General features: G+C 43.6%; 1 protein-coding gene across 3 annotated transcripts in view; it reads right to left on the bottom strand.

Moving 5' to 3' along the window:
- LOC122806392 (forkhead box protein P4-like) overlaps positions 1–26,858 on the bottom strand; it is a 1,692,547-nt gene that overhangs the window by 652,036 nt on the left and 1,013,653 nt on the right. For all 3 annotated transcript variants that reach the window (XM_044076752.1, XM_044076754.1, XM_044076753.1), the window contains exon 4: positions 18,179–18,301. In XM_044076752.1, coding sequence (XP_043932687.1) covers positions 18,179–18,301 — 123 coding nt within the window. The remainder of the gene's footprint in view (positions 1–18,178; positions 18,302–26,858) is intronic.

The raw sequence follows: 26,858 nt of genomic DNA, 5'->3' as shown, positions 1-26,858 counted from the left end.
GAATGCAGTAGTCTTTCCCCTTTATTCAGTGGTTTTGGATAAAAAGTAGGCAAGTGAATGGTTTGGTTTAGAGACACACTTGAAACCACCTTAGGCATAAATGTAGGGTTAGTTCTTAAGGACACCCTGTCCTGGTGGAAAATGAGGAAAGGTTCCACTGCCATTAGTGCCTGTAATTCTGAAACTCTTCTTGCAGAAGTTATTGCCAGGAGCAGAGCAGTTTTCCAAGAAATGTATTTTAATTCTGCCGTGCTAGCTGGTTCAAAAGGAGGTAAAGTTAATTTTTCCAAAACAAAGTTGAGGTCCCAAGTTGGAGTAGGTGCTCTACGGGGCGGTCTTATATTTTTAGCCCCTTAGAGGTACTGTTTTAGCAAAGGATTAGAGAAAATTGGTGGATCCGTGTTGTAATGTGCAGAGATGGCAGAGGCATGGATCTTGATGGATGAAAAGGAGAGGCCTTTGTCCAGCATCTCAGTCAAATATTGTAGTACCTGAGGAATGTTTGGCACAAGAGGATCAAGGCTGTAAGCCTGGTTCCAGGCACAGAATCTCTTCCATTTATCAGAGTAGGCTTTCCTGGTACTAGGCCTTCTGGCCTCCAGAATGACATCTATAACTGCTTTGGAGAGAGGCATTGCTTGCGTGGCTAGGGAATCTTCCATGCAGCTAGGTTTAGTGTCTTTAGCTGGCTGTGGAGTAACTGATTGTTGTGCTGAGAAATCAGATGTGGTATTTGAGGCAAAATCCAGGGTGGTCCTTCTGCTAAGTTTTTTAAGATTGGGTACCAGTGCTGGCGTGGTCAGTCTGGTGCAATCAGGATCATTTTTGGCTCTTCCTGCCTGGCTTTTATGAGTACCTTTGGGAGAAGAGGCAGTGGTGGAAAAGCATATACTTGTAGGTTTGTCCAGCTGAATGAGAGGGTATCCACTTTCCATGCTTGCGGATGGTAACTCCTTGTGCAGAATTTCTTTAGCTGGCAATTCATTGGGGAGGCAAACAGATCTATGTCCGGGCTCCACCATTTCTTTATCATTCTGAATATTTGATGATTCAATTCCCATTCATGGGGATCCATGATATTTCTGCTCAAGTCATCTGCCAGTGTGTTTTTCTCTCCTGGCAGGAATTGTGCTTGTAGATGAACTTGATAGTTTATAGCTGTGTTCCACAAGGTCATGGCTTGTCTGTAGAGGGGGTAGGAGTGAGTGCCCCCTTGCTTGTTTATGTACCACATAACTGTGGTGTTGTCTGTCTTTAGTAGTAGTTGTCCTGGATGCAACAGGTCCTTGAAAGCTATAAGGGCATTTTGTACAGCTAGCATCTCTTTTTGATTGATTTGGAGATGCCTTTGTTCTGTGGGCCACTTGCCCTGAATACATCTTCTTGCCATGTGTGCTCCCCAGGCGTAATCCGATGCATCTGTTTTCAGTGTTTGCCTGGCTGTGGGTTGAGTGAAAGGCTGTCCCTTGTTGAGGTGGAAAGCTTGAGCCCACCATCGAAACTCCTGTTGAAGGCAAGGTATTAGTGGTATAACTGTTTCCAAACTTTGACGGTGTTGAGACCATACATTCTTTAGGTACCATTGTAGTTTCCTCATATGCAGTCTGGCATATGGAATTAGTAGTATGCAAGATGCCATGAAGCCCAAGGCCTGCAGAATTTTTCTTGCAGGGAGTTGGGTCTTTGTTGCCATCAACTGAAATTATTGTGTCAGTTGTCCTTGCTCGTCTGGCGTGAGAAAAGCCATCTGGGCCGTTGTGTTCAAGCTGGCACCCAGGAATATTATCTCTTGTGAGGGCACTAGTTTTGATTTCTTTTCGTTTACTGTGTACCCCAGGCAACTTAATAACTTTTTTACAAATGCCAGATGCTGTAGAAGAATGTCCTTGCTCTCTGCTTGAATCAGGCAGTCGTCCAGGTATGGGTAAATTTGAATTCCTTTCTGTCTGCAAAATGCAATTACTGGTGCCATGCACTTTGTGAAGACCCTGGGCGCAGTAGATAATCCAAAGGGCAGTGCAGAGAATTGATAGTGCATTGGGCCAGCTAAGAACCTGATGCATCTTCTGCAGTTTTGTCTGATAGGGACATGCAGGTATGCCTCCTTGAGGTCCAAAGTCACGAGCCAAGCTTGCTTGCCCAGCATGGGAAGAAGCGGCTGTAATGTCAACATTTTGAATTTCAGAACATCCAGGTAAGTGTTTAGTGAAGAAAGATCCAGAATGATCCTCCAGGCTTTGTCTTTTCTGGGAACCAGAAAGAGTCTTGAGTAAAATCCTTGCCCTTGTTCCTGTGGTGGTACCTTTTGAATAACTCCCATGTTCATGAGTGCCATAATTTGTTTTTGGGCCTCTGCCCATTGATTTAGTGGCAGATTTGGCATTCCTTTTAATCTTGGCAGAGTGTGAAAGTGGAACCTGTAACCTTTTGAAATAATATTGAGAACCCATTTGTCTTGGGTGATCATATGCCAATTGCGATAAAAAAGTGCCAGTTTTCCTCCCAAAGGGGCGGCCAAGAGTGAGTTGTTTGGCAGCAGGAATAGGAAGTCATTGGGGCTGTTTTTTATAAGGTTGGTGCCTGTCTTCCCCTTCTTTCTGGCCTGATGCACCCCATTGTCGAGGCCTGTAAGGACCTTGTGGTTGACCTCTACCTCTTGGCCGTCTGTATCTGCCCCTTTGAGGTCTGTCATTAACTGGCAAGGACCAATTCTTTGTTGGCCAGTTTCTACTAAATCGAGGAGGCTAAACCTGTAAGAAATCCTTCACTGTTTGCATAGATTTTGCCTTATCCTCCATTTTCTTTAATACCTCTTCTGCCTTAACTCCAAATAAAACATCCTGCTGTAAAGGTGATTCCAGTAATTTAGCTTTAACATGATCTGGTAACGTATGTTCTTTTAACCATGCAGGTCTTCTAATGACAGAGCCTGTAACTGCTGCTCTGCATGAGGCCTCTAAAGAATCAAAACCACATTGCAAAGTATGCTTTCCCACTTGTTCAGCGGCATGCAATAAATCCTGCATTTCTTTAAAATTAGGAGGATCTGTATCTGGAAGCATTTTTTGTTTCAACTGAGACATCAAAAATTGCTGATATTTTAGCATGTGAAAAATACAGTTTTGTGCCTACCATAAATGTAGATGTTCGAGTGTATATACTGCTGCAGTCATCATACTTGGGTTATCCTGCTGTCAGGCGGTCCCGCAGTCAGCCAAATCCCAAAGTCTTGGTCCTGCGTCGGTTGTCGTCGCTTCTTCCCTGACGTCAGTGCGACAGGGGGATAAAAGAGGCAGCCAACGCCATTTTCTTCAGTTTTTCTTGCCCCAGATGTCAGGTGCCCCCAACTAGGAAGGCAATACAAATAACTATGCAAAAATACCTTAGTAGATAAACAGCACTAGCTGTTAGCAAATACACCATATAGACATGCATCCAATAGATAACTAACACCCTGGTATGTAGAGGGGATGGTGGGAGGGTAACATGGACTGCAGCAGTATATACACTCGAACATCTACATTTATGGTAGGTACAAAACTGTACTATGTTCATTGTGTTATACTGCTGCAGTTATCACACTTGGGTTGAATCCCAAAGCTATGGATGGGTGGCTGGTACTAAACTGGGTTAGGTGAAGCTAGGATGCCCTGCAGAACTGCAGTGGCAAAACCAGCTCTGGTTTTTGAGTATAATGGAAGGTGGTAGTGATTGGTAAAGGTGTGCACTGAACTCCAAGTAGCTGCCGCCAGAATGTCCTTGGTTGGAACCCCCCTGAGAAAGGCTGCTGAGGTAGCTGTAGCCCTGGTAGAGTGGGACCTAATATTAACAGGCACTGCTTTCCCATGGTGCGGGTAGCAAAAGCAGATGCAATGTGCTATCCATTTGGAGATGGTCTGTTTTGAAATAGCCTTTCCTTATGAACCTGCAGCATAGGATACAAAGAGTTGGTCAGTTTTTCTGAAGGTCTTTGTCTTATCCAAATAGTAACGTAGTTGTCCGTGAATGTCCAAAGAGTGAAGGAGTCTTGCTCCTTTATTCTGGGGGTTTGGATAAAAGGTGGGTAAATGAATGGTCTGATTCAAAGCCACACTGGATACTACCTTTGGCATGAAGATAGGGTTAGTACGTAGAGAGACTCTGTCCTGATGGAAAATGATGAAAGGTTCCACTGCCATAAGTGCCTGTAGTTCTGAGACCCTGCGTGCTGAGGTGATAGCCAGCAACAGAGCTGTTTTCCATGACAAGTATTGTAGTTCTGCTGAGAAGGCTGGTTCGAAAGGAGGCAGTGTTAATTTTTCTAAAACGAAGTTGAGGTCCCAAGCTGGCGTTGGGTTTTCTGGGGGGGGGTCTTATATTCTTAGCCCCTCTGAGAAACTGCCTTAGTAAAGGGTGTGAGAATATGGGATGATCCGTATTATATTGAGCTGAAATGGCAGAAGCATGGATCTTAATGGATGAGAAAGAAAGGCCTTTGTGTAGCATCTCAGTTAAGTATTGCAGTATTCGAGGAATGTTTGGTATCCAAGGATTCTGGCCTTTAGCCTGGTTCCATGCACAAAATCTTTTCCATTTGTCTGAGTAAGTTTTTCTGGTGCTGGGCCTCCTGGCCTCCAAAATGACATTCAGGACGTCCTTTGAGAGAAGTGTTGATTGATAATTCAAGGTATTCTTCCATGCAGCTAAATTTAAAGTCCTGAGCTGACTGTGAAGGATCTGAAAGTTTTGCTGAGTCAACAGAAGTGGGAGTTGAGGTAAGATCCATGGAGGGCTGTGAGTCAAGGTCCTTAGTAATGGGTACCAGTGCTGACGTGGCCAGTCCGGAGCAATGAGGATCATTTGTGGTCTCTCTGATCTGACTTTGAGTAATACCTTGGTCAGGAGAGGTAGTGGTGGGAAGGCATAGACTGTCAATGCTGTCCAACTGAACGATAGGGTGTCCACTTTCCAGGTTAGGGAACGATAAGTCCTTGTGTAAAATTTCTGTAGTTGGCAATTGTTGGGGGAGGCAAACAGATCTATGTCTGGGCATCCCCACCTTTGAGTTATCATTAAAAATACTTGTGGGTGTAGTATCCACTCGTGAGGATCTGCCAAATTTCTGCTTAATTCGTCTGCCAATATGTTTTCCTTTCCTGGCAGGGATTGTGCTTGCAATTGTACTTGGTAAGTCAATGCTGTGTTCCACAAGGTCATTGCCTGTCTGCATAAAGGGTAGGAGTGAGTTCCTCCCTGTTTGTTTATGTACCACATAACTGTGGTGTTGTCTGTCCTTATTAGTAGTTGTCCTGGATGCAAGAGGTCCTTGAAGGCTGTCGGTGCATTTTGCACAGCTAGCATCTCCTTTTGGTTGATGTGTAGGTGCATTTGTTTTGCAGACCATTTGCCATGTATGCACTGTCCTGCCATGTGTGCTCCCCAGGCATAGTCTGAAGAATCTGTTGTCATAGTCTGGTTTGCTGGAGGTAAGACAAAAGGAAGACCCTTGTTTATTTGACATGCTTGAGCCCACCATAGGAACTCTTTTTGAAGGCAGGGAATGAGAGGTATACTTGTTTCGAGGCTGTGCCTGTGTTGAGTCCATACACTTTTCAGGTACCATTGTAATTTCCTCATATGCAGCTTTGCATGTGGAATTAGTTGAATGCAGGATGCCATGAACCCCAATGCCTGCAGGATTTTCCTTGCAGTGAGCTGGGTAAAAGTTGCCATCTTTTTGAAGTATTGAGTCAGTTGTTTTTGTTTGTCTGGCATGAGATAAGCCATCTGGGCTGTTGTATTTAAGCTGGCACCCAGGAATATTATGTCTTGTGAGGGTATTAGCTTGGATTTCTTTTTGTTTACTGTGTACCATAGGCAACTTAGCAGCTTTGCTACAAATGCCAGATGCTGTAATAGAATGGCCTTGCTGTCCGCTTGGATCAGGCAGTCATCCAGATATGGATAAATTTGTATTCCTCATTGTCTGCAGTATGCAATTACTGATGCCAGGCATTTAGTAAATACTCTGGGCACAGTAGATAAGCCAAAGGACAATGCAGAGAATTGATAATGCGTTGTACCTGCCAAAAATCTGAGGTATCTTCTGCAATCTTGTCTGATAGGAACAAGCAGGTATGCCTCTTTGAGGTCCAACGTTACCAGCCAAGACTCCTTGCCCAGCATGGGAAGAAGCTGCTGTAGTGTGAGCATTTTTAATTTGGGTACCTCCAGGTATGTGTTTAGAATTGAGAGGTCTAAAATGGGTCTCCAGGCTTTGTCCTTTCTTGGTACTAGAAATAGTCTTGAGTAAAAACCTTGACCTTGCTCCTTTGTAGGTACCCGTTGAATTGCTTTCATATCCATGAGAGCTGAAATTTGTGTTTGTGCCTCTGCCCATTGGTTTGGAGGCAGATTTGGCATGCCTCTCATCCGTGGTAAAGTGTGGAAATGAAATCTGTAGCCTTGGGTAATAATATCCAGAACCCATTTGTCCTTTGTTATGATGCACCAATTTTGTGGAAATGGAGCCAATTTTCCTCCCAAAGGTGCTGCCAGGGCAATTTTGCTTGGCAGGTGAAGAGGGAAGTCATTGTGTTTGTTTCCTGAGGGGTTGAGATCTTTCGTCTCCACCTCTTTGAGTTGCTGTATGCCATTGTCTAGGCCTGAAAGAACCTTGTGGCTGTCCTCTGCCCCTTGGGAGTCTGTACCTACCCCTTTGGGGTCTGTCTGATGCTGGAAAGGACCAGTTTTTTGATGGCCAGTTTCTGCTGAAACGAGGAGGTTGTACCTGTAAAAAATCTTTAACTGTCTGCATAGATTTTGCCTTTTCCATTTTCTTTAAAACTTCCTCTGCTTTGACACCAAATAACACATCTTTCTGCAATGGAGCATCCAATAACTTTGCTTTGACATGTTCTGGTAAGGCTTGCACTTTTAGCCAAGCATGTCTACGTTTTACAGATCCTGTGACAGCTGCTCTACAGGAGGCTTCCAATGAATCAAAACCACACTGTAAGGTATGCTTTCCCACCTGTTCTGCTGCATGCAGCAAATCCTGCATCTCTCTGAAATCAGGTTGATCTGTCTGAGGGATCATTTTCTGCTTTAACTGTGTAATCAACTACTGCTGGTATTTTAGCATGTGGAATTGGCAGTTCAAGGCCCTCATGGCCAAAGTGGCAGATGTATACACTTTCTTCCCCCATCTTTCTAATGCTCTGGAATCTCTCTCAGAAGGTAGTGGATTCTTAGCAGTAGAGGCCTTAACCCCTTTAAGACCCTGGGAAATGGTTATGGGGTCTGCAACAGGGCTTTTATAAAGAAACTTATGAGAATCAGGGACTCGGTAGTATCTGTCTGGTTTAGCTGGTGCAGGAAGTAAGGAATCTGGGTTTAGACTAGATTTGGTGTAAACATCATCCAAAATGTCTAAAACTGGAGGAATTGCAAGGGGTCTATGCTGTGGAAGAAGAAGAAACTCACGGAGTCTTTTCTTAGAGTCAGAGTAATCTTGGCCTTCTCAATGGAAGTGTTCCCTCATGGTGTGTAAAGTTTCCCCAAAAGAGTAGTCTTCAGGGGGGAGACAGAGGGAATGGACTCTTCAGCATCTGAGTCTTCATAAGGAGGGAAGGAATAATCCTAGTCCTCAGAGTTAGCTGAGGAAATGGATGCTTGGTCAGAGGAAGGATAATCTTCCTCCAGTCTAGGCCTTTTGTCAGGAGGGGGTTGTGAACCCCTGATAAGGACAATTAAATCCTCAGCCATCTTAAGCATCTGTTTTTTAGTCATAGGGGCCTGTGGGGGGGGGGGGTTGTGGACCCGGTTTCCTAACCTTTAAGGGGGCTTTAAGTTTAGCATAAGACTTAATAGAGATAGTTGTCGATTTGAAGACACCTTCAGAAACCGAAGGCCTGTCCAAAATCTCCGGATCACCGTCAGGGTTGGTGTCCGAGGGTTGAGATGGAACCGGCTCCTGAGGGCCAGCTGATTCGGTCTGGGAGGCTGTCAGAATTTCTAAATCAGTGGTAGTCAGGGGCTGTGTAGGCACCTCGCTGGAAACCGGAGAACCGGTGGCAGGCCTTACTGAGGCCTCGGTATCTGGTCTTGGCCTTGGTTGCCTGTCCTTGTCCTTGCGTTTTTTAATCATTGCCGATGTCGGTTGCTCCGACGACATGCTATAGTTAAAATTTCTACCAAAATAATGTCGGCGAAATCTGCCCGACGCTTGATTGTATGTTTGTTGAACCTAGCACAAAACCGACAACCAGAGACGTCGTGGTCTGGGCCTAGGCAAGGAATACAATAAGAATGAAAATCCTTATGAGGTATTTGCTTCCCACAAGAAATGCAATTATTAACTTTGTCTGACATCGGTCTGAGGCAAGAAAAGTTTCCCCAACAGGGTACTTAGCTTTAGAGAAGACTTCGGGCTGAAATTCAATTCGAAAATCTCAGGAGCTGGCCGACCAGCACTTGCCAACTGCTTCTGCTTCGGGCACCGCGCAGCAAGAAAGACTGAAGAAAATGGCGTCGGCTGCCTCTTTTATCCCCCTGTCACACTGATGTCAGGGAAGAAGCGACGACAACCGACGCAGGACCAAGTCTTTGGGATTCGGCCGACTGCAGGACCGCCTGACAGCAGGATAACCCAAGTGTGATGACTGCAGCAGTATAACACGATGAACATCTGGCAATTTAAGGCTCTCATTGCTAAAGTTGCAGATGTATATACTTTCTTTCCCCATCTGTTTAGTGCTCTGGAATCTCTGTCAGAGGGAACTGGGTTCTTTGCTGATGAGGCCTTAACCCCTTTGGGTCCCTGAGAAATAGTTTCAGGATCAGCAACAGGAATTTTATACAGAAATTTGTGAGAGTCAGGGACTCTGTAATATCTGTCTGGTTTAAGTGGAGCTGGAGGTAAGGAGTCAGGATTTAAGCTGGATTCAGTGTACACATCATCCACAATATCCAGCACTGGCGGAATAGCCAGGGGTCTGTGTTGAGGTAATAATAGGAAGTCTCTGAGCCTTTTCTTGGATTCTGAATAATCCTGGCCTTCCCAATGGAAATGCTCCTTCATGGTATGTAAGGTTTCCCCAAAGGAGTAGTCCTCAGGCAGAGAGGCTGATGGAATAGATTCCTCAGCATCAGAATCCTCATAAGGGGGTAAAGAATATCCCAGGTCTGAGGATGAATCTGAGGAAATGGACTCCTGGTCGGATGCATCATAATCTGCATCCTGTCTAGGCCTTTTATCAGGTGGGGGATGGGAACCCCTGATCAGAGTGATAAGGTCTTCGGCCATTTTGAGCATTTGTTTCTTAGGCATGAAGGCCTGTCCTGGAGAATACTGTACTTGTTTCTTAGTTTTTAAATGGGGCTTTGACTTATAAGAGGGTTTAATGCTTAGCTGAGTAGGTGTGAAGACACCCTCTGAAGCTGCGGGTAGCTCAGGTACTCTGGATCACTCTGCAGGATCGGTTTCGGTCTGCTGAAAAGCTAGTGCATCCGAAGGCCCAGCCATCTCCACGTGGGGGTCGGGGGCAGCCTGTGGTTCTGCAGAAGCGGTCGTCAGGGGCTGCGAAGGTGCCTCACTGAAAACTGGAGAACCGGTGACTGGCCTAGAAGAGGCTTCGTCGTCAGTTTTGGGCCTCGGATGCCTGTCCTTGTCTTTGCGCTTTTTATGAATACCAGTTGTCGGAAGTTCCGACGGGATGGTATCATTAAATTTTCTGCCAAAGTAATGGGCAAAATCAAACCGACGTTCAGTGCGCTTATTAAACCTAGCACAAAACCGACAACCAATAACATCATGGTGTGGGTCTAGGCATGGGATACAATAAGAATGGAAATCCTTATGAGGTATTTGCTTCCCACAAGAAATACAGTTATTAACTTTTACTGACATCGGTCTGAGGCAAGAAAAAGTTTCCCCAACGGGGTACTTAGCTTTGTAGAAGACTTCGGTTCTGGATTCGGAATGAAAATCTCAGGAGTAGGCCGACCGGCACTTGAGAACTGCTTTTGCTTCGGGCACTGCGCGGCAAGAAAAGACTGAAGAAAATGGCATCGGCTGCATCTTATATACCCCCTGTCGCACTGACGTCAGGGAGGAGGTGACAGCAACCGATGCCGGACCAAGACTTTGGAATTCAGGCCGGCTGAGGAACCGCCTGACGGCAGGATAACCCACATGTAATGACTGCAGCAGTGTCACACGATGAACATCGTTATGGCAGGTACATAACTTCTTTATGTTAAATTGTCCAATCTCGCCTTCATTCTTACTGGATGGGACTGCGTCCCTAGCACCTCAATCCTGGGTGGCTCATTGGAACAGACTCTTCAGAACAGTGGAACCAAAGGAAGCCCTGCCCTTGGAGACCACATCTACTTTGTAATGAGAAATAAATGTATGAGGATCTGCCCAAGTAGCTGCTGCACAAATTGAATCTATGGGCATTCTAGACTGAAAAGCTACCAAGGTAGCTACTGACCTGGTTGAATGACCTTTGGGTTTTGCTGGAAGACCTTTTTGTCACAAATGGTAAGAATAGGCAATGGTGTCTGATAACCATTTTAAGATTACTTTAGAAACTGGAAGGCCTTGTTTGTTGTTAGCAAATGAAAGGAACAACTGATCTGATTTTCTCAACTCTTTAGTTCTATGGAGATAGAAATGTAGTTGTCTATTGCACATCCAATTGGTGTAATCTGTACTCCACCTTATTGGAATAATTAGGGAAAAAGGCAGGAAGTTCAATGGATTGACTCAAATTGTGTTCTGAACAAACTAAGTAGAAAAGATGGGTTGGTTCTCAGAGAAACTCTGTCTTTGTGAAAAAACAGGTATGGAGGGTGAACACATAGGGCATGGAGTTCTGAAACACATCTGGCAGAAGTAATAGCAACTAGGAAGAGAGTTTTCCAAGAGAGAAATTTCAAAGAACATGATGCTGCTGGTTCAAAAGGTGGCAGCATCAAGGAGGCCAGAACCAAATTGAGATCCCAAGGTGTAAGGGGCTTTTCCACTGGGGGTCTAAGTAGGGATAATACATCTCATGAAGGCCTTACAGAGTTTGTGAGACATTAAGCATGAGTTAAAATCTCCGAAGTGAAAATTTGAAATGGCAGCTAGTTGTACTCTGATGGTAGCAGCAGCTGCACCAGATCGAAACAGTTCTGCTAAGAAATCCAAAATTTTGTGTACAGGAGCTGTAAGGGGATCTAAATTCCTGGATTCTGCCCAGTAAGAGAATCTTTTCCATTTGCTAGCATAAACTTTCCTTGTAGTTGTCTTATGGGAGGAAACAATATCACCCACTGCTGGGGAAATATTGGGGAGCCTGGCTAAGATTGGAAGTGGAGTAACCAAGCTGTGAGCTTGAGAGATTGGAGGGATTGATGTAACCCACATGATTGATGAATCAAGAGGTCCAGCACTGTGTCCAGAACCCAAAGATGGGCTAGAAGGTGGGGGTGAAGGAACGGAAACCAAATCTGTCAAGGCCAATAAGGGGCAACGAGGATCATCTTGCAACCCAACGATTTTGCTTTCTGAATGACTTTTGGAATTAGGGGGAAGGGGGGAAATGCATAAAGGAGTCCCTGAGGCCAATCGTGGATAGAGCGTCCGTGGGTGTCTGACCTGGAGGAGGAACAAGGGAGAAATAGCTGCTGCATTTGTTGTTGAGAGAAGAGGCAAAGAGATCGCAGCAAGGCTGGCCCCATTTGCGGAAAATAAGATTCACAATTTCCTGTTTCAGAGACCACTCGTGCGGCATGAGGAAAGCCCTGCTGAGCCTGACTGCTATTACGTTGGAATTCCCAGGGATATGCATTGCTGTCAGAAAACATTGGGAGGAAATCGCCCATTACCACAGTCTGAGGGCCTCTTGGCACAAGGGGTCAGACCTGGTTCCACCCTGTTTGTTGAGGTACCAAACCACGGACATATTGTCTGTCTGTATTGCAATAGTCCCGGCAGGGAGAGAGTCTTGAAGAGCTTGCAATGCTAGGAGCACCGCTCTCATCTCCAGGACGTTGATGTACAAGTGGTAGTCATGAGGTTGCCACGTGCCTTAGACTGTCTTCTCTAGATAATGCCCCCCCACCCTATCAGGGAAGCATCTGTGGTCACTGTGGCAATCGGATGGGATTCCATGAAAGGTCTGCCCTGAGTCATTAGTGGGTGACCATCCACCAGGAAAGGTGTCTTTTGCAAGATTCCGTAATTAGCATCAGGCGAGACATGGGCAATTCCTGGAAGGACCACTGTGTGAAAAGAAGCCACTGAAGGATTCTCATGTGAAAGCATGCTAAGGGAACTAAAATAATGGCTGCTGCCATGGACCCTAGAGCTTGAAGGACATATTTGACTTGAATTCTTTTGCTCCTCGGGAGGAGTGACACCTGTTGTCGGATAATGGAAACTCTTTCCTGAGGCAATATTACAATAATTTTTCTTGTGTCTAGCTCTGCTCCTATGTAAGTAATAAACTGAGAGGGCAACAAGGCAGATTTTCCGAAGTTTATTGCAATGCCTAGTTGGGCACAGGATGTTATGGTGTAATCTCATGCCTCTATAAGTTGTTGCCTGGTGGTAGCAGTGAGGAGCCAGTCATCTAGATAAGGAAACACCTAGAATCCTAGACGTCTCAGGTGAGCCGTAACTACTGCCACGCATTTGGTGAACACCCTGGGTGCTGTGGTGAGACCAAAGGGCAGAGCTCTGAAATGGTAATGACTTGCCCCTAGTCAGAAGCATAGAAATCTCCTGGACCGTCTGTCCATTTTTATATGATAGTACGCATCCTAAAGATCTATGGAGCACATCCCAACTGTCCTGACCCAGAAAGGGGAGAATAAACTGCAGTGTTACCATCTGGAACTTTTCTTTTTATACAGATTTGTTCAATCTACTGAGATCCAGAATTGGTCTCCAATCCCCTGTCTTTTTGGGCACTAAAAAGAATCTTGAGTAAGTTCCGGATCCTACTTGGTCTGCAGGGACTTCCTGGATAGCTCTTTTTTCTAGCAGTCTTGAAACTTCTGTGACTGCCTGATCCCTTAGATTGGGTGGAACATCTGAGATGGATTTTTTTGAAACAAGAGTGGGTTGATGGAAGGGAATTTTGTAACCTCCGGATATAATGGATAGTATCCATTTGTCTTTTGTAATATTTTGCCAAGCAACTGGGTACAATGAAAGCCTGTTGATAGGGTTTAGAAGAGAACGTATCTCTGTCACCCTGACTTTGCGGACCCCCTCTGCCACGAGTGCGGCATCTGCCATTGTTATTATTTCCCCCTCTGCCCCTGGGGGAAAATTCACCACGTGCATCAGGCAAGGGTCCCTGGGATTTTTGAAACCACATATTTCCACCCTTCTGACCCTTTGGGTATGGTCTGGTAGGAGTGGAAAAACAGACTCTGAGATCAGAGAGGGTCTTGCCTTCCTGCTGGCACCCAGGAAGCGTGTCTTTCACCTGAGGCCCAAAGAGAGAGGAGAAATCAATGGGGGTTTTGGTGAAGGATGCTCTGAAAGGTTCCACAAACTGACACAGCTGCAGCCAAGAACGTCTCCTAAGAGCCACTACTTTTCCTGCAGCTCTTCTTGCTCCATCAGCTGCGTATGAAATAAGCCTCATGGAGGAGTTGACTACTGAATTAAGAGTCACCAGCTGGGTAGCTACCTTGGCTGAAGCTCCCTCAGCTGTGGGATCTTGTAGGGTATCTCTAAGCTCTTTCAGGAGATCCCTCTGAACCCTACTAAAATGGGAAAGATAATTCAGGGACCTAAGGGAGAAGGTCACTGATGAAAACATTCAATTCCCATATCTACCCATCGTATGAGTGCCTTTATTCGATGGAAGGACAGATGAGGAGGTTTCAGCTATCTCTCTCTTTGTGGCTGCTGCTACCACCATGGCATCAACTGGGACACCTTTAGTCAAGAATTGTTTGTCTTGGGGAGCTGTGATAAATTTATTGGGTCTCCTCGGGACAGGCTCCATGGAATTTGGAGCTGACCAAGCCTTTCAAGACACTACAGACATGAGCGGATCAAAAGGCGGAGACACCCAGGAGGTGGAAGGTCGAGAACCAAATGCGTCCAGGTATACAGACTCATCCTTGGAGAGGGCTAGGGAAGTCCAGCTACGCCTCTGCCTGAGAATCTCAAGGATGTCTGAAAAGGAAACATCTTCAGAGGGGGAATCTTGGGGATCCTCCGATTCATCCAGGTCTGTATTTGAGGTGCCAGACTTAGGGGAGTCTAGGTGCTTCCTCTTGCACTTTTTCTTCCAGGGAGCCTTCTCAGAATGCTCTAGGGGGGCTTCGGAAGAAGAAGGTTCACCCAATGGGGTGTCCTGGGGCATAGGTTCCCTACGCTTTGGGGTTGAAGGAGGAGCAGAGGTCGTCACAGGCACAGAGGGGGACGGAGCCAATGGAACCGAAAGTGGAGCCGTCTGTGGGGACAGCACTCTCCGCATGACCTCAAAGGCGTAACGGTCTTGACACAAGGATGGCTCCAGCTCCGAAGAGACAGGAATCCCACTCTGCACAGAGGGTGATGGCTCCAAGGCCGATGTGGGAGCTGAGCTCAATTGAGACGACGCTCCGAGAGGGAGAGCGGGGTCCGATGCCACTTCCCCCCTCGGAGCTGACAAGAGCGATTTGGTGCCCAGATACCTCGATGGGAGGAAGAACCGAGGTAATCAGAGCCAACGTTGGAGCAGAAGAGGATGTCATCGGAGCCGAAGGAACCACTATCGAAGCATCCACAGACTCCGGCTCCGAACTAAGCATAGTCGGAGGAGGAATCAAAATCAAAGCGGATGGAGCCAAAGTCTGTTGAGGCGGGCTCGAAAGCATTTTAGCAAGGACCTGTGACTTCAGCAACCTACTGACCACTCTCTCTCCACATCCTGATTCGATAACCTCGAGGATCGAGAGGAGTGGGAAGATGAGCGATGACTGGTCTTGCTTTGAAGTAAAGGTGATTGTGGCACTAAGCGAATCGGCTCCAATGAAGGAGACCTAGCTCATTTGTGGCTCGGAGATGGCCCCGAAGTAACAGTTGGAGCCGATGGAGGAGTAGTCGCACTTGGTTTGTCAAACTCATCAGTTGGTTCCGAACATGGAGCCGATGGCTTGACTGGTTTCAAAGGTTTCACTGGCTGAGATGTTTTTAGCCGGAGAATCCTGTTTTAATGATCCACGGAGAATAAGCTTGTTTTTCTGCTCCTGCAGGACCCTTGGACTACAGGCATGACAAACAGAACAAGAATCCTGCAGGTTCAGAGCCCCCAAGCAGTAAACACAACTAGTGTGCCCATCTGTCAGACATGTTCTAACAGCATGAGTCACACTTTATGAACCCTGGGGTTCTAACTTCCTTAGACATACTAAGAAAAAAATAAGGAAGTACCACACAAACAGACACACTACACAATAATAAAAATTATATTGAAGAAAACCTTAAAAGGAGAGCCTCTAACTTAAATGGCTGTACTTAATGGGGGGGGGGGCTCTCTAACTTAAACAAGTTCATGTAAACAAATAGAAGGCCTAGCGACTAAGGGGTGACAGCCAACACAGCACAAAAACCACAGCAAAGGACAAGATAAGGGATTTTGGACTAAAACTTACAAACTACTATAAAACAGTGAAGAAAATACTAGTTTTCAAGTAAATTATTGAATTTTAAACAGAGAAAAAAGTTATACTAAGCCTGAGCCAGTATTCACGCAACCACGCAGCTGAAGCGGCAAATGAGATCTGGGTAGCCGACGCTGGGCATTCTGGGATAAGGGGTAGCCTCGAGCCAGTAAAGAGCTCTCAAGCTATAGAAGTGGCCAAGTCGGAGCAGAGGATCGGCTCCGAACCCATCCAGCAAGAACGAAGGTGAGATTGGACAACTTAACATCTAATTTTCTGAGACAGGGTATGTGCAATAACTATGTACATCTGTACACAGTGGCTTTTAATGCACATTTCACAAGTATCCAAAAACTTTCACCATGGTGCAAGTGACCTGGCTTACTTCCTTGTTTAAACAGGTGAAAGCAGTCTATTATCTTCAACTGACAACAATAGTAACAGCAAGTTTTCTATAAAAAAGTTATCTTATGCCTCTCGTTTGGCTTTAATCCTATACTACACAACCATGCAAAAACAATGGCACAGTATTGTAGTTTGTGTTTCTATACATATGTCCATTCCATGCCTTTTCATGTCAGTGGTCTTAACTTTCTAGCAAATCAAGTTAACATTTTCACACTGGAATTATAGGCTGAATTTCATTTCACAAGAAAATGCAACAAAAAACTTTTTCTTCCATATTAACAAAAAGCAGCTTAAAAACTAGTTTAAGTGTACCTGTAGGCTTCCAAGGCCAGAAAAACTTGGATGCTTTTGGTTTATAGGCAGATTTTTTTTAAAAAAAACACTTTCATTTTGAATATTCTGAAGCTAGTCACACTAAGGTTTTATATTTTCTGTACTGGAAAGCTCTTGGCAAGGCTTGTTTGTTTATCAAGGGTGATGAGATTCCAAAAGAAATTCAAATTACAACACTGGTGAAGCACTATAAAACAACACTGTAATATAATAACCTGGCTATTTCATCTAGTGTAAAATATTCCTGGAATTGTATAAAGATTAGGTTCCACAGCTTTTATGATCAACTATACGCTATTAATATATTTAGCAGAAATGTTGTCAAGCAAACAATGTTGGCTACCATGCCTGATGCATAAATAGAATTTCAAACCTACGAAGGGCTTTGTATTCATAATTAACAAAAGTCCTGCTATATCAAGTGTAGAGCATACTAGTCCAGAACATTTCAAAACAATGCTAACACTTCACATGCTACTTAGCTGACATGACATTCTGTAGGAACATTTCCCATTGCCCTGGTGTTTTAACATCTTCTACACAGCTCTAATGATTATGTAATGCACACATTCAACCTGCAACAAGACAAACCCATGTTATATCAAATTAGATTAGAATGTGGGTATTCAGAAACCTGCAGATTACAAAAAGGTGAAAATAAAATTAATCCTCTAAATGTACTTGTGTACGCTACGGTAGAACAATGCTAAGCTGTTCATCTGCAAATGAAATTTAAATATACTGTACTTGGTAAAGTCTATACAGTTATAATTCAGATTCCATTTCAGCTGGCCAACAAACTCACAACTTTAATACTTACTTCTACAATGACACAGGGCATTGCATTCTGAATGTATTTTAAAGCTATGTATGTAACATAAGAGAAAGTGTGTTCCCCTAACAGTACACAGGCAAAAAGACACTTAGCATAACTATGAAGGGCTATGTATGTTTACATTACACCATCTGTCTGTCCCTCTCTCTTGCTTTCCCCATCACCTGTACAATAAATAAAAGCACTCTGCTCATATGGTATAAGTTATCTGTAAAAACATGGAGTAATCCTAATGATAGTGTACACTAACTTGATATTAGTTTTAACAGAATAATTTTAAGGCTTAATACAAAAAATATGGCTCATTAAAAGTACACTTTTCATTAATAGATTTAAAAGAAAAGAAAATATGCATAGCTTCTTGGCATTGTTGATTTCAAATCACACCTCTGCCAAAATGTCACAGTTTTCTCATTCCAATAAACTTTTTTATTCCTCTTATTCCAATCCTGAGAATACAGCATAAATACCATTTACATCTCACTGCCTGCTAGTTTCAATGTCAGAATCTGCAGGCTGTAGTGCACATATCATCTCTGAACTCTCTTTACAGTTTTATATTTATCGTGAAATCTGCTACATCACAGGGTCAATCTGAGGTGCAGGTTGGCTAACAGAGACTGCTCTACCGAAAGTGCATTCTTAGGACCTACATCCCAGGACATGGGGATACAGCTCTTACAAAATGTCTGTGCTGTATGCAAAGTAAAAAAATAAATAAATAAATTATGCAGTTCCATTAATAAAGTGTCGAAGCTGTGAAGTCATACTATTTGTGAGCACAGGATGCCTCAATCTAGTATACCTTACAGAGTCCCTTCATCTATTTAAATGGGATCAGGTTACTGGTGCACAATTAATTTTCAGTTACTAGAAAAGACTGTTAGCACCCTTGGAGAATGGGAGGGAACATCTTGTTAAAACTGGGATAAGAGAGGCGAAGAATGAATCTTCACTTACCTGCTGAAGCATCATTGCCTGTTGCTGCTGAAGGAGGGCTTGTAACTGAGGAGGTGGAAGGATTTGCTGTATCTGTTGAGGGGTGATCATCTGTGGAGCCATCATAGCTACTGAAACAGGTACCTGTAATGAAGGAAGGGTAGAGAAAGAATGCAGATGAAATTTCAACATGTACTGCAACATTTGATACTGGCAGACTGGCAAAATACATTTTAAACTGACATGGTGGCTTAAAAAGGTTCTTGCAACCACCAATTAAAGTAAGTTGATGGAAATGTCAGCCCGCACAATGGGGCCAGTAGCTTAACACTGCAGATAAATTCATGCATACACTCTCTAAAAAAAGTTAGCTCGTTTCTGAGGATGATCAGGACTTTACTTGTGCTGGCAAACAAAGGTGTGAAAAGCTCAGGCCACATTAGAAAGGGGGAGTTAAGCACACACTCCATGTCAGGTAACAGTATGTGACAAACAAGAGCATGACTTGCATTAAAGCTTTCTTGGTGAGGGATTGAAAGGGAAATTTCTTATAGTTCTTTACTGCTTTGGTTACTGTAGACAGGGAGGATCAGCAATGAGATCACATTAAAACAGCTTTGCCTTAGCCAATCAGCCATGCCCAAGCATAATGAGCACATGTATCTTTGTACAGTTACATCTCATGCATGCTTATGTCGGTAAAACATGCATCAGTCTGGGACACTTATCCTGTGCTCCACCAGAATACATGCCCAGTTCTGTCTGTTGAAACAATGAAAATGCTTTCCTTCCTGGCACTCAAGTGCCAGCATGAATAAACCTAATATGAGTCAGTCACACCCTTAGCACTATTTGTTAACCTACTAACACAGCTACATCTACCATGGGAGCAGAGTGACTGCCCATCAATGTGAATATACTCAGCTCTTGTTAAGTCCCCCAACCCCTTCACGCACACACACACACACACACACACACACACACACACACACACACACACACACACACACACACACACACACACACACACACACACACACACACACACACACTACAAATCATTTCCAAACATAATCCTGTGCTTGGGGACATGTAGGTTGTACAAATGGCAGCAACTCATTCTTTTCAACTTGATGTAGCAAATCCCAAAAACTGAAGATCTATGCTGCATACACTTGTAGGAGTCTTAATACAGATGAGTAAAGCTTTTTCCTATAAATGTACATGTGCTAGCACTGACTAAACAAGTCTGAGCCCACGTTATTAACTACACAACTCACCACCATAAAAAAAGAAACTGTCCATTCAGAAAGTCATGATGATTTCAGCTGGCTAACAGAACTTTGGATCATCTGTTATCAATGGGCCAATATATGAAATCTCCTTATCAAGAATGTTAATGCATTAAAGTACTGAAGTTGTTAAATAAAGTCTGACTGAAAGCTTTCATATTTTTAATTTGTCACTTTTGGAAAGCTTTGAACTTTTTTATGGAGGTCACTGTTAACTAAATTGCCTGTGAAAAGACAATGAATTATAAGAATCTAGACAAAGGATTATGTAAAATGTGTAAAGCTAAACAATCTATTCACTATGATTCTCTGATATGTAAAAATTAGAAATGTTGTGGCATATGAAGGATCACCAAGCAGTGATTCCAAATGGCCTTGCAATACAATCCTTGAGATAGTGGACAGTATGTGACATCAGCCCTGGGAGTAATGAGGTGTACAATACATGAGACAATAGTCTGGAAAATGGCCTGAAGAAACACAGGAACTAAAAGAAAGCAGATGAAAAGGGAGAAACTGAAAATGCAAGGTAAATTCCTTAAATAAATAACTGACAGTTACAAGACTATGATCCCTGATGGTGTGCAAAATATGATAATGTTAGAAACTCTACAAGGGTACCTGGCAATGACTAGTCCCAACAAGAAGCGACTTCCAGAAGCACAGCTAGGCCTAATGATCAAAAAAATAGTTTGACATAACTTCAAATCTGTTGATGTGACATTTACGGCTTCTGAAGGCGATCCCATCACATTAACATTACTGCCCCCGAGCAACAAGACATTTTTTTTAACAAAGTCACTAAAACCATGGACACACAGCAAATACCAAAGAAAACTGGAGAGAAATCAATAAAAAAAAATGGATACCATAAAGAAGAAAATGTTACAAAAAGAACAAGAATGCTGTATCCTGTTTCCAATAACAAAAGGCAGAACATTTTAACCTGCTCCTTTTTGAACAGAGACAGTATCATAGAGGAAAGAGAATGTATACAAAACAAAATCATACTAGTATGCCTGCTCCATAAAGTCATTCAAAGTTATGTGTATTCTGCAGAGTATTAAAATATTACAAAAATTCAGTTTTTTTCCATTGTCTTTCCAGAGACATGCTTTAAGCACCATCAACTAGGCTAAGGTGCAAACACTGCACAATTTTTCATCTTAGATTGAAGCAAATAAAGAGTAACATGAAGTTGGAGTATCACACGGACAACAGCATTGCAACAGATGCAAATTAAGAGAGTTAAAAAACAAGTACGGTAAAACAATAATGCCACAGCATGTATGCTCCCATTTAATCCTATTAGACTCCAATGTTTATTACCTCTTTACAAATTACTTACTTATAATTATTTACCTCTTTATAAAATATTTGCTTTCATTTTGTCCTCATAACTGTGGAGCACTTTCTCCCTGGGACTTTGCTGAAAACAGGCACAAATTTGCTCAGTTGGACATCCCAGTTAAATGCAGTAAATTGACTGAATATTCTGCTTAAGATATTGAGTGCTATAACGAAAGAAGTCAGCTTTAAATACCAATAGTACATTTATTTTAAACATGATTAGTTTATTAAGAAATATGAAATATTTTAAACATGAGTACTTTGTTATGAGAAATGGGTGTTACTACAGTCACAGCTACACACTCAAATCCCAAAACACTCAGCTTTTGATGCAAAGCAAAGCAATAGTACTGTTAATGCCAGAATTTGCTAATGTTCCATGCCTTGAGTAGTAACTCAAACTTTTGGAGCAAACACCACCACAAAATATCTGCAAGAGTGTGCAGAAAAAAATATTCAGGTGAAATAATGACAATGAAGAAGCTACATCACTGCTGTTTTATTAGCAATCAGTACCCTGAATAAAAAATGGAGGAAAGAGGGGACAACTTAAATGATACTTTATGTCACTTCTCTTGCTCACTTCAGATTTGGTTATGCAAAGTCATAGCATCTTTGTTCTGTTCAAACAAAATTGTTACTTGGAATAGAATTCCATACAGCAGCTCAGCCTTCTGAGAAGTTTCAAGAACTACAGTGGATATAAAAAGTGTACACACCCCTGTTAAAATGCAAGTTTTTTGTGATATAAAAAATGAGACCAGCATAAATCATTTCAAAACTTTTCCCACCTTTAATGTGACCTATAACCTGTGCAATTCAATTGAAAAACTAATTAGGGGGAAAAATATAAAAAATAAAAACCATACAATATGCTGGTTTTATAAGTCTGCACACCCTTAAAACTAATACTTTGTTGTGTGTGCACACCCTTGAACTAATACTTTGTTGAAGCACCTTTTGATTTAATTATAGCATTCAGTCTTCTTGGGTAGGAGTCTATCAGCATGGCACATCTTGACTTGGCAATATTTGCAAACTCTTTCTTGCAAAAGAGCTCCAACAAGGGCATCTCTTGTGCATAGCCCTCCTCAGGTCACCCCACATATTTTCTATTGGATTTAGGTCTGGGCTCTGGCTGGGCCATTCCAAAACTTTAATTTTCTTCTGGTGAAGCCATTCTTTTGCTGATTTGGATGTATGCTTGGGGTCATTGTCGTGCTGAATGGTGAAATTCCTCTTCATGTTCAGCTTTCTAGCAGATGCCTGAAGGTTTTGGGCCAAAAGTGACTGGAATTTGGAAATGTTCATAATTCCTTCCACCTTGACTAAATCCCCAGTTCCAGTTGAAGAAAAGCAACCCCAAAGCATGATACTGCTACCACCATGTTTCACCTTGGAGATGGTGTTCTTTTGGTGCTGCGAAGTGTTGTTTTTGCGCCAAACGTACCTTTTGGAATTGTGGCCAAAAAGTTCAACCTTGGTCTCATCCAACCATAACACATTTTCCCCACATGCTTTTGGGAGACTTGATGTATTGTTTTGCAAATTTTAGCCGGGCCTGGATATTTTTCTGTGTAAGAAAAAGGCTTCCTTCTTGCAACCCTACCCATACTCCAGACATATGAAGAATATGGTAGATTGTTGTCATGTGTAGTACACAACCAGTACTTGCCAGAAATTCCTGCAGCTCCTTCAATGTTGCTGTAGGTACCTTGGCAGCCTCCCTGACCAGGTTTTTGTCTTGACTTTTCATCAATTTTGGAGGGGTGGCCAGTTCTTTGCAACGTCACTGTTGTCCCACATTTTCTCCACTTTTTGATGACTGTCTTCACTGTGTTCCATGGTATATCCAATGCTGTGGAAATATTTTCGTACCCTTCTCCTGATCCCTTTCAACAATGAGATCCCTGTGATGCTTTGTAAGCTCTCTGTGAACCATGGCTTTTGCTGTAGCAGGCAACTGAGTAAATGTCAGGAAAATCCTACTAGGACAGCTGAACTTTATTTGGAGTTAGTCAGAGTCTCTTTAACTGATGGCAGGTGTGTAGCAAAGAAGACTGAATTCTCTTTCGGCGTTTCCCAGTTTGGGGTCGCCACAATGGAACTCTGGTCGCTAATTATTGGCAGTGGATTTGTACGGTGCCGAGTTGCCAGCCCGATGCCCAACCTTCAAAGAAGGCACATACATTCACGCACGCACCTATCTGCAAGTCTTTAGACATCACTCTAAACTGCTAGCATAAACACACATGGATCACACTTAATAACCTACACTTCCTCTCTCCATCTGAAATTTAACTTTTCAGAAACGACGGTTACCATTTCTTTACAGAAGGTTATCCTGGTGACCATATAAGCAGCACGCTGCTATTAACCAAAAAGCCATCTCCATGCTTCTCTAATAGCCAAATTAGGTTATTGGGAGTGAATGATGAGACATCTGAGTGCCCACTGCTCTCAAACAGGATGTGGAAATGTGCAGGGGGGGTGGCCAAATTTTAAAATTTCCCCAGCAGTGATCAGGGATTGTTGAGAAAGGTGGCAGCCATCAAAGTAGCGGACCCTGGTGTTGGAAATCCATATCACCCCAAGACATGGTATGTCTCCTCATAACATGTCCTCTGCAAGCCCCTAAGATGACAATGTCAACATATTATACCAAGGATGGGCATAACACCTCCATTCTACACCCAGCTACAGTACGACAACCCCTTGCCTCTGCATCTCTCTTCCCTCCCTCTCTCTCTCTGTCACAAAGTAAAGACCAAGAACACCCACATCTGGTTTAAAGGGGGGTCATATGGTGATGGGAAATGTATGGGATATACCCTTCCCCCGATTATTCAGTGGTCCAGATGAGAAAGTACAGTTTTGTACCTACCATAAATGTAGATGTTCGAGTGCTCATACAGCTGCAGTCATAACAGATGGGTTATCCTGCCATCAGGCGGGTCCTCGGTCGGCCGAATTCCAAAGTCTAGGTCTGGCGTAGGTTGTCGTCGCTTCTTCCCTGACGTCAGTGCGGCAGGGGTATAAAAGAGGCAGCCAACGCCATTTTCTTCAGTTTTTCTTGCCCCAGATGTCAGGTGCCCCCAGAAGGAAGGCAAACATAATGTTATGCAAAGATGCAATGTTGACAAATCAAAAACAGTAGTTGCAAGCAAATACACCATAAAAGAATACCCCAAAAAGGTTATATGAAAAGTGTTTGTCATAAGGCCTGTCTAAAAGGGGATGGAGGGAGGGAAACCTAGACTGCAGCTGTATGAGCACTCGAACATCTACATTTATGGTAGGTACAAAATTGTACTATGTTCATCGTGCATACAGCTGCAGTCATAACAGATGGGTAGAATCCCAAAGCTAAGTAAGGGTGGTAGGCACTAAGTGGAACTAGGAGGGGCTAGGATGCCCTGCATGACTGCTGTGGCAAAGCCCGCTCTAGATTTTGAGTATAGTGTGAGGTGATAGTGCTTGGAGAAAGTGTGCACTGAACTCCAGGTGGCTGCTTCCAAAATGTCCTTGGTAGGGACCCCCCTGAGGAAGGCTGCAGAGGTAGCTGTGGCTCTGGTGGAGTGGGATCTGATGCATGCAGGCACAGTTTTTCCATGGAATGAGTAACAAAAACGTATGCAGTGGGCTATCCATTTTGAAATTGTCTGTTTGGAAATAGCCTTTCCCTGAGCACCTACAGCATAGGACACAAAGAGTTGCTCAGATTTCCTGAATGGCTTTGTTCTGTCCAAGTAGTAAAGTCGTCTGTGAATGTCCAAGGAATGTAGTAGTCTTTCCCCTTTGTTTTGTGGATTAGGATAAAAGGTAGGTAAGTGGATAGTCTGATTCAAAGCTACACTGGATACTACCTTTGGCATAAAGGTAGGATTGGTTCATAAGGAAACTCTGTCCTGATGGAAAATGATGAATGGTTGCACAGCCATGAGGGCCTGTAGCTCCGAAACCCTGCGTGCTGAGGTGATAGCCAGAAGAAAGGCTGTTTTCCATGACAAGTACTGTAACTCTGTTGAAGAAGCTGGCTCGAAGGAAGGAAGGGTCAGCTCTTCCAATACGTAGTTGAGGTCCCAAGCAGGGACTGGTGGTTTCCTTGGGGGGTTTAAATTCCTTGCCCCTCTCAGGAACTGCCTTAAGAGAGGGTGAGAGAATAATGGAAGATCTGTGTTGTATTGTGCAGAAATGGCTGAAGCGTGGATCTTGAAGGAGGAGAAGGAAAGTCCATTGTTTAACATCTCAGCTAGGTACTGTAAAATTTGAGGTATATTTATTACCCAAGGATTCTGTCCCTTTTCTTGATTCCAGGCACAAAATCGTTTCCATTTAGCGGAATAAGCCTTTCTAGTAGAAGGTCTTCTGGCCTCCAAGATGACATCCTGCACCTCCTTGGAGAGGAGAAACTGATGGGAAATCGAGGAATTCTCCATGCAGCTAGATTTAGAGTTTTGAGATGGCTGTGAAGGGTTTTGTAGTTGTGCTGGGACAACAGAAGAGGGACTAGAGTTAGGATCCATGGTGGGGAATGTGTCAGGCTCCTCAGGAGCGGATACCAGTGTTGTCTTGGCCAGTCTGGAGCGATGAGAATCATTTTCAGCCTCTATGCTCTGGCTTTTAATAGAACTTTGGGCAACAGAGGAAGAGGCAGGAAGGCATAGACTGTCAATGTTGCCCAATTGAAGGAAAGTGCGTCCACTTTCCAGGCCTGTGGATGATAGGTCCTTGAACAAAATTTTTTCAACTGGCAATTTCTGTGGGTAGCAAAGAGATCTATGTCTGGCTGTCCCCATGCCTGAGTTATCTTTGTGAAAAGTTGAGGATGCAACTTCCATTCGTGTGGATCTGTCATATTTCTGCTTAGGTTGTCCGCCAGTGTGTTTTCCTTCCCTGGCAGGAATTGTGTCTGCAGTTGAATTTGCAATTCCAGTGCTGTGTTCCATAGGGTCATGGCTTGCCTGCACAGGGGGTATGAATGAGTTCCCCCCTGTTTGTTTATGTAACACATCACTGCGGTGTTGTCTGTCCTTATCAATAGCTGGCCTGGATGCAGTAGGTCTTTGAAGGTCATAATAGCCTTTTGCACGGCTAGCATCTCCTTTTGGTTGATGTGAAGGTGCTTCTCTTTTCAGGTCCATTTTCCCTGAATGCACTGATCTGTCATGTGTGCTCCCCAGGCGTAGTCTGAGGCGTCTGTTGTGATGATTTGAGTTGCTTGAGGTACACCGAAAGGAAGACCTGTGTTTCTTTGGCAAGCTTGAGCCCCCTACAAAAATTCCTTTTGAAGGCATGGAATGAGTGGGATAATTATTTCCAAGCTGTGGCGGTGTTGAGACCATAAGTTTTTCAGGTACCATTGAAGTTTCCTCATATGCAGCTTTGCACATGGGATAAGTAGGATGCAAGATGCCATGAATCCCAGAGCCTGCAGGATTTTCCTTGCAGTTAGCCTGGGGTAAGTTGCCATTTTTCTGAAGTATTGAGACAGTTGCCCTTGCTTGTCTGGCGTGACGTAGGCCACCTGGGTGGTTGTATCCAAGCTGGCACCCAGGAAAATTATTTGTTGAGAGGGTATTAGTTTTGATTTCTTTTTGTTAACTGTGTATCCCAGGAAGTTCAACAGTTTTATTACAAACGCCAGGTGCTGCAGTAGTATCAGGCAGTCGTCCAGATATGGGTAGATTTGTATCCCTTGTAGTCTGCAGAAGGCAATTACTGATGCCAGGCATTTCATAAACACTCTGGGCGCAGTAGATAAGCCAAAGGGCAATGCAGAGAATTGGTAATGGGTTGAACCTGCAAGAAATCTGAGGTATCTTCTGCAATCTTGTCTGATAGGGACATGCAGGTATGCCTCCTTGAGGTCCAATGTTACCAGCCAAGACTCCTTGCCCAGCATGGGAAGAAGAAGCTGCTGTAATGTGATCATCTTGAATTTTGGCACCTGTAGATATGTGTTTAGGATGGATAGGTCTAAGATAGGTCTCCAATCTTTGTCTTTCCTCGGTACCAGGAATAGTCTGGAAAAAAACCCTTGACCTTGTTCTTTTGCA

The sequence above is a fragment of the Protopterus annectens genome, chromosome 7.part0 (genome assembly GCF_019279795.1).
Source record: "Protopterus annectens isolate FY-2018-M chromosome 7.part0, PAN1.0, whole genome shotgun sequence".
NCBI lineage: Eukaryota > Metazoa > Chordata > Ceratodontiformes > Protopteridae > Protopterus > Protopterus annectens.
Note: the sequence above shows the minus strand (reverse complement) of the source record. Positions and strands in the feature narration are given on the sequence as shown.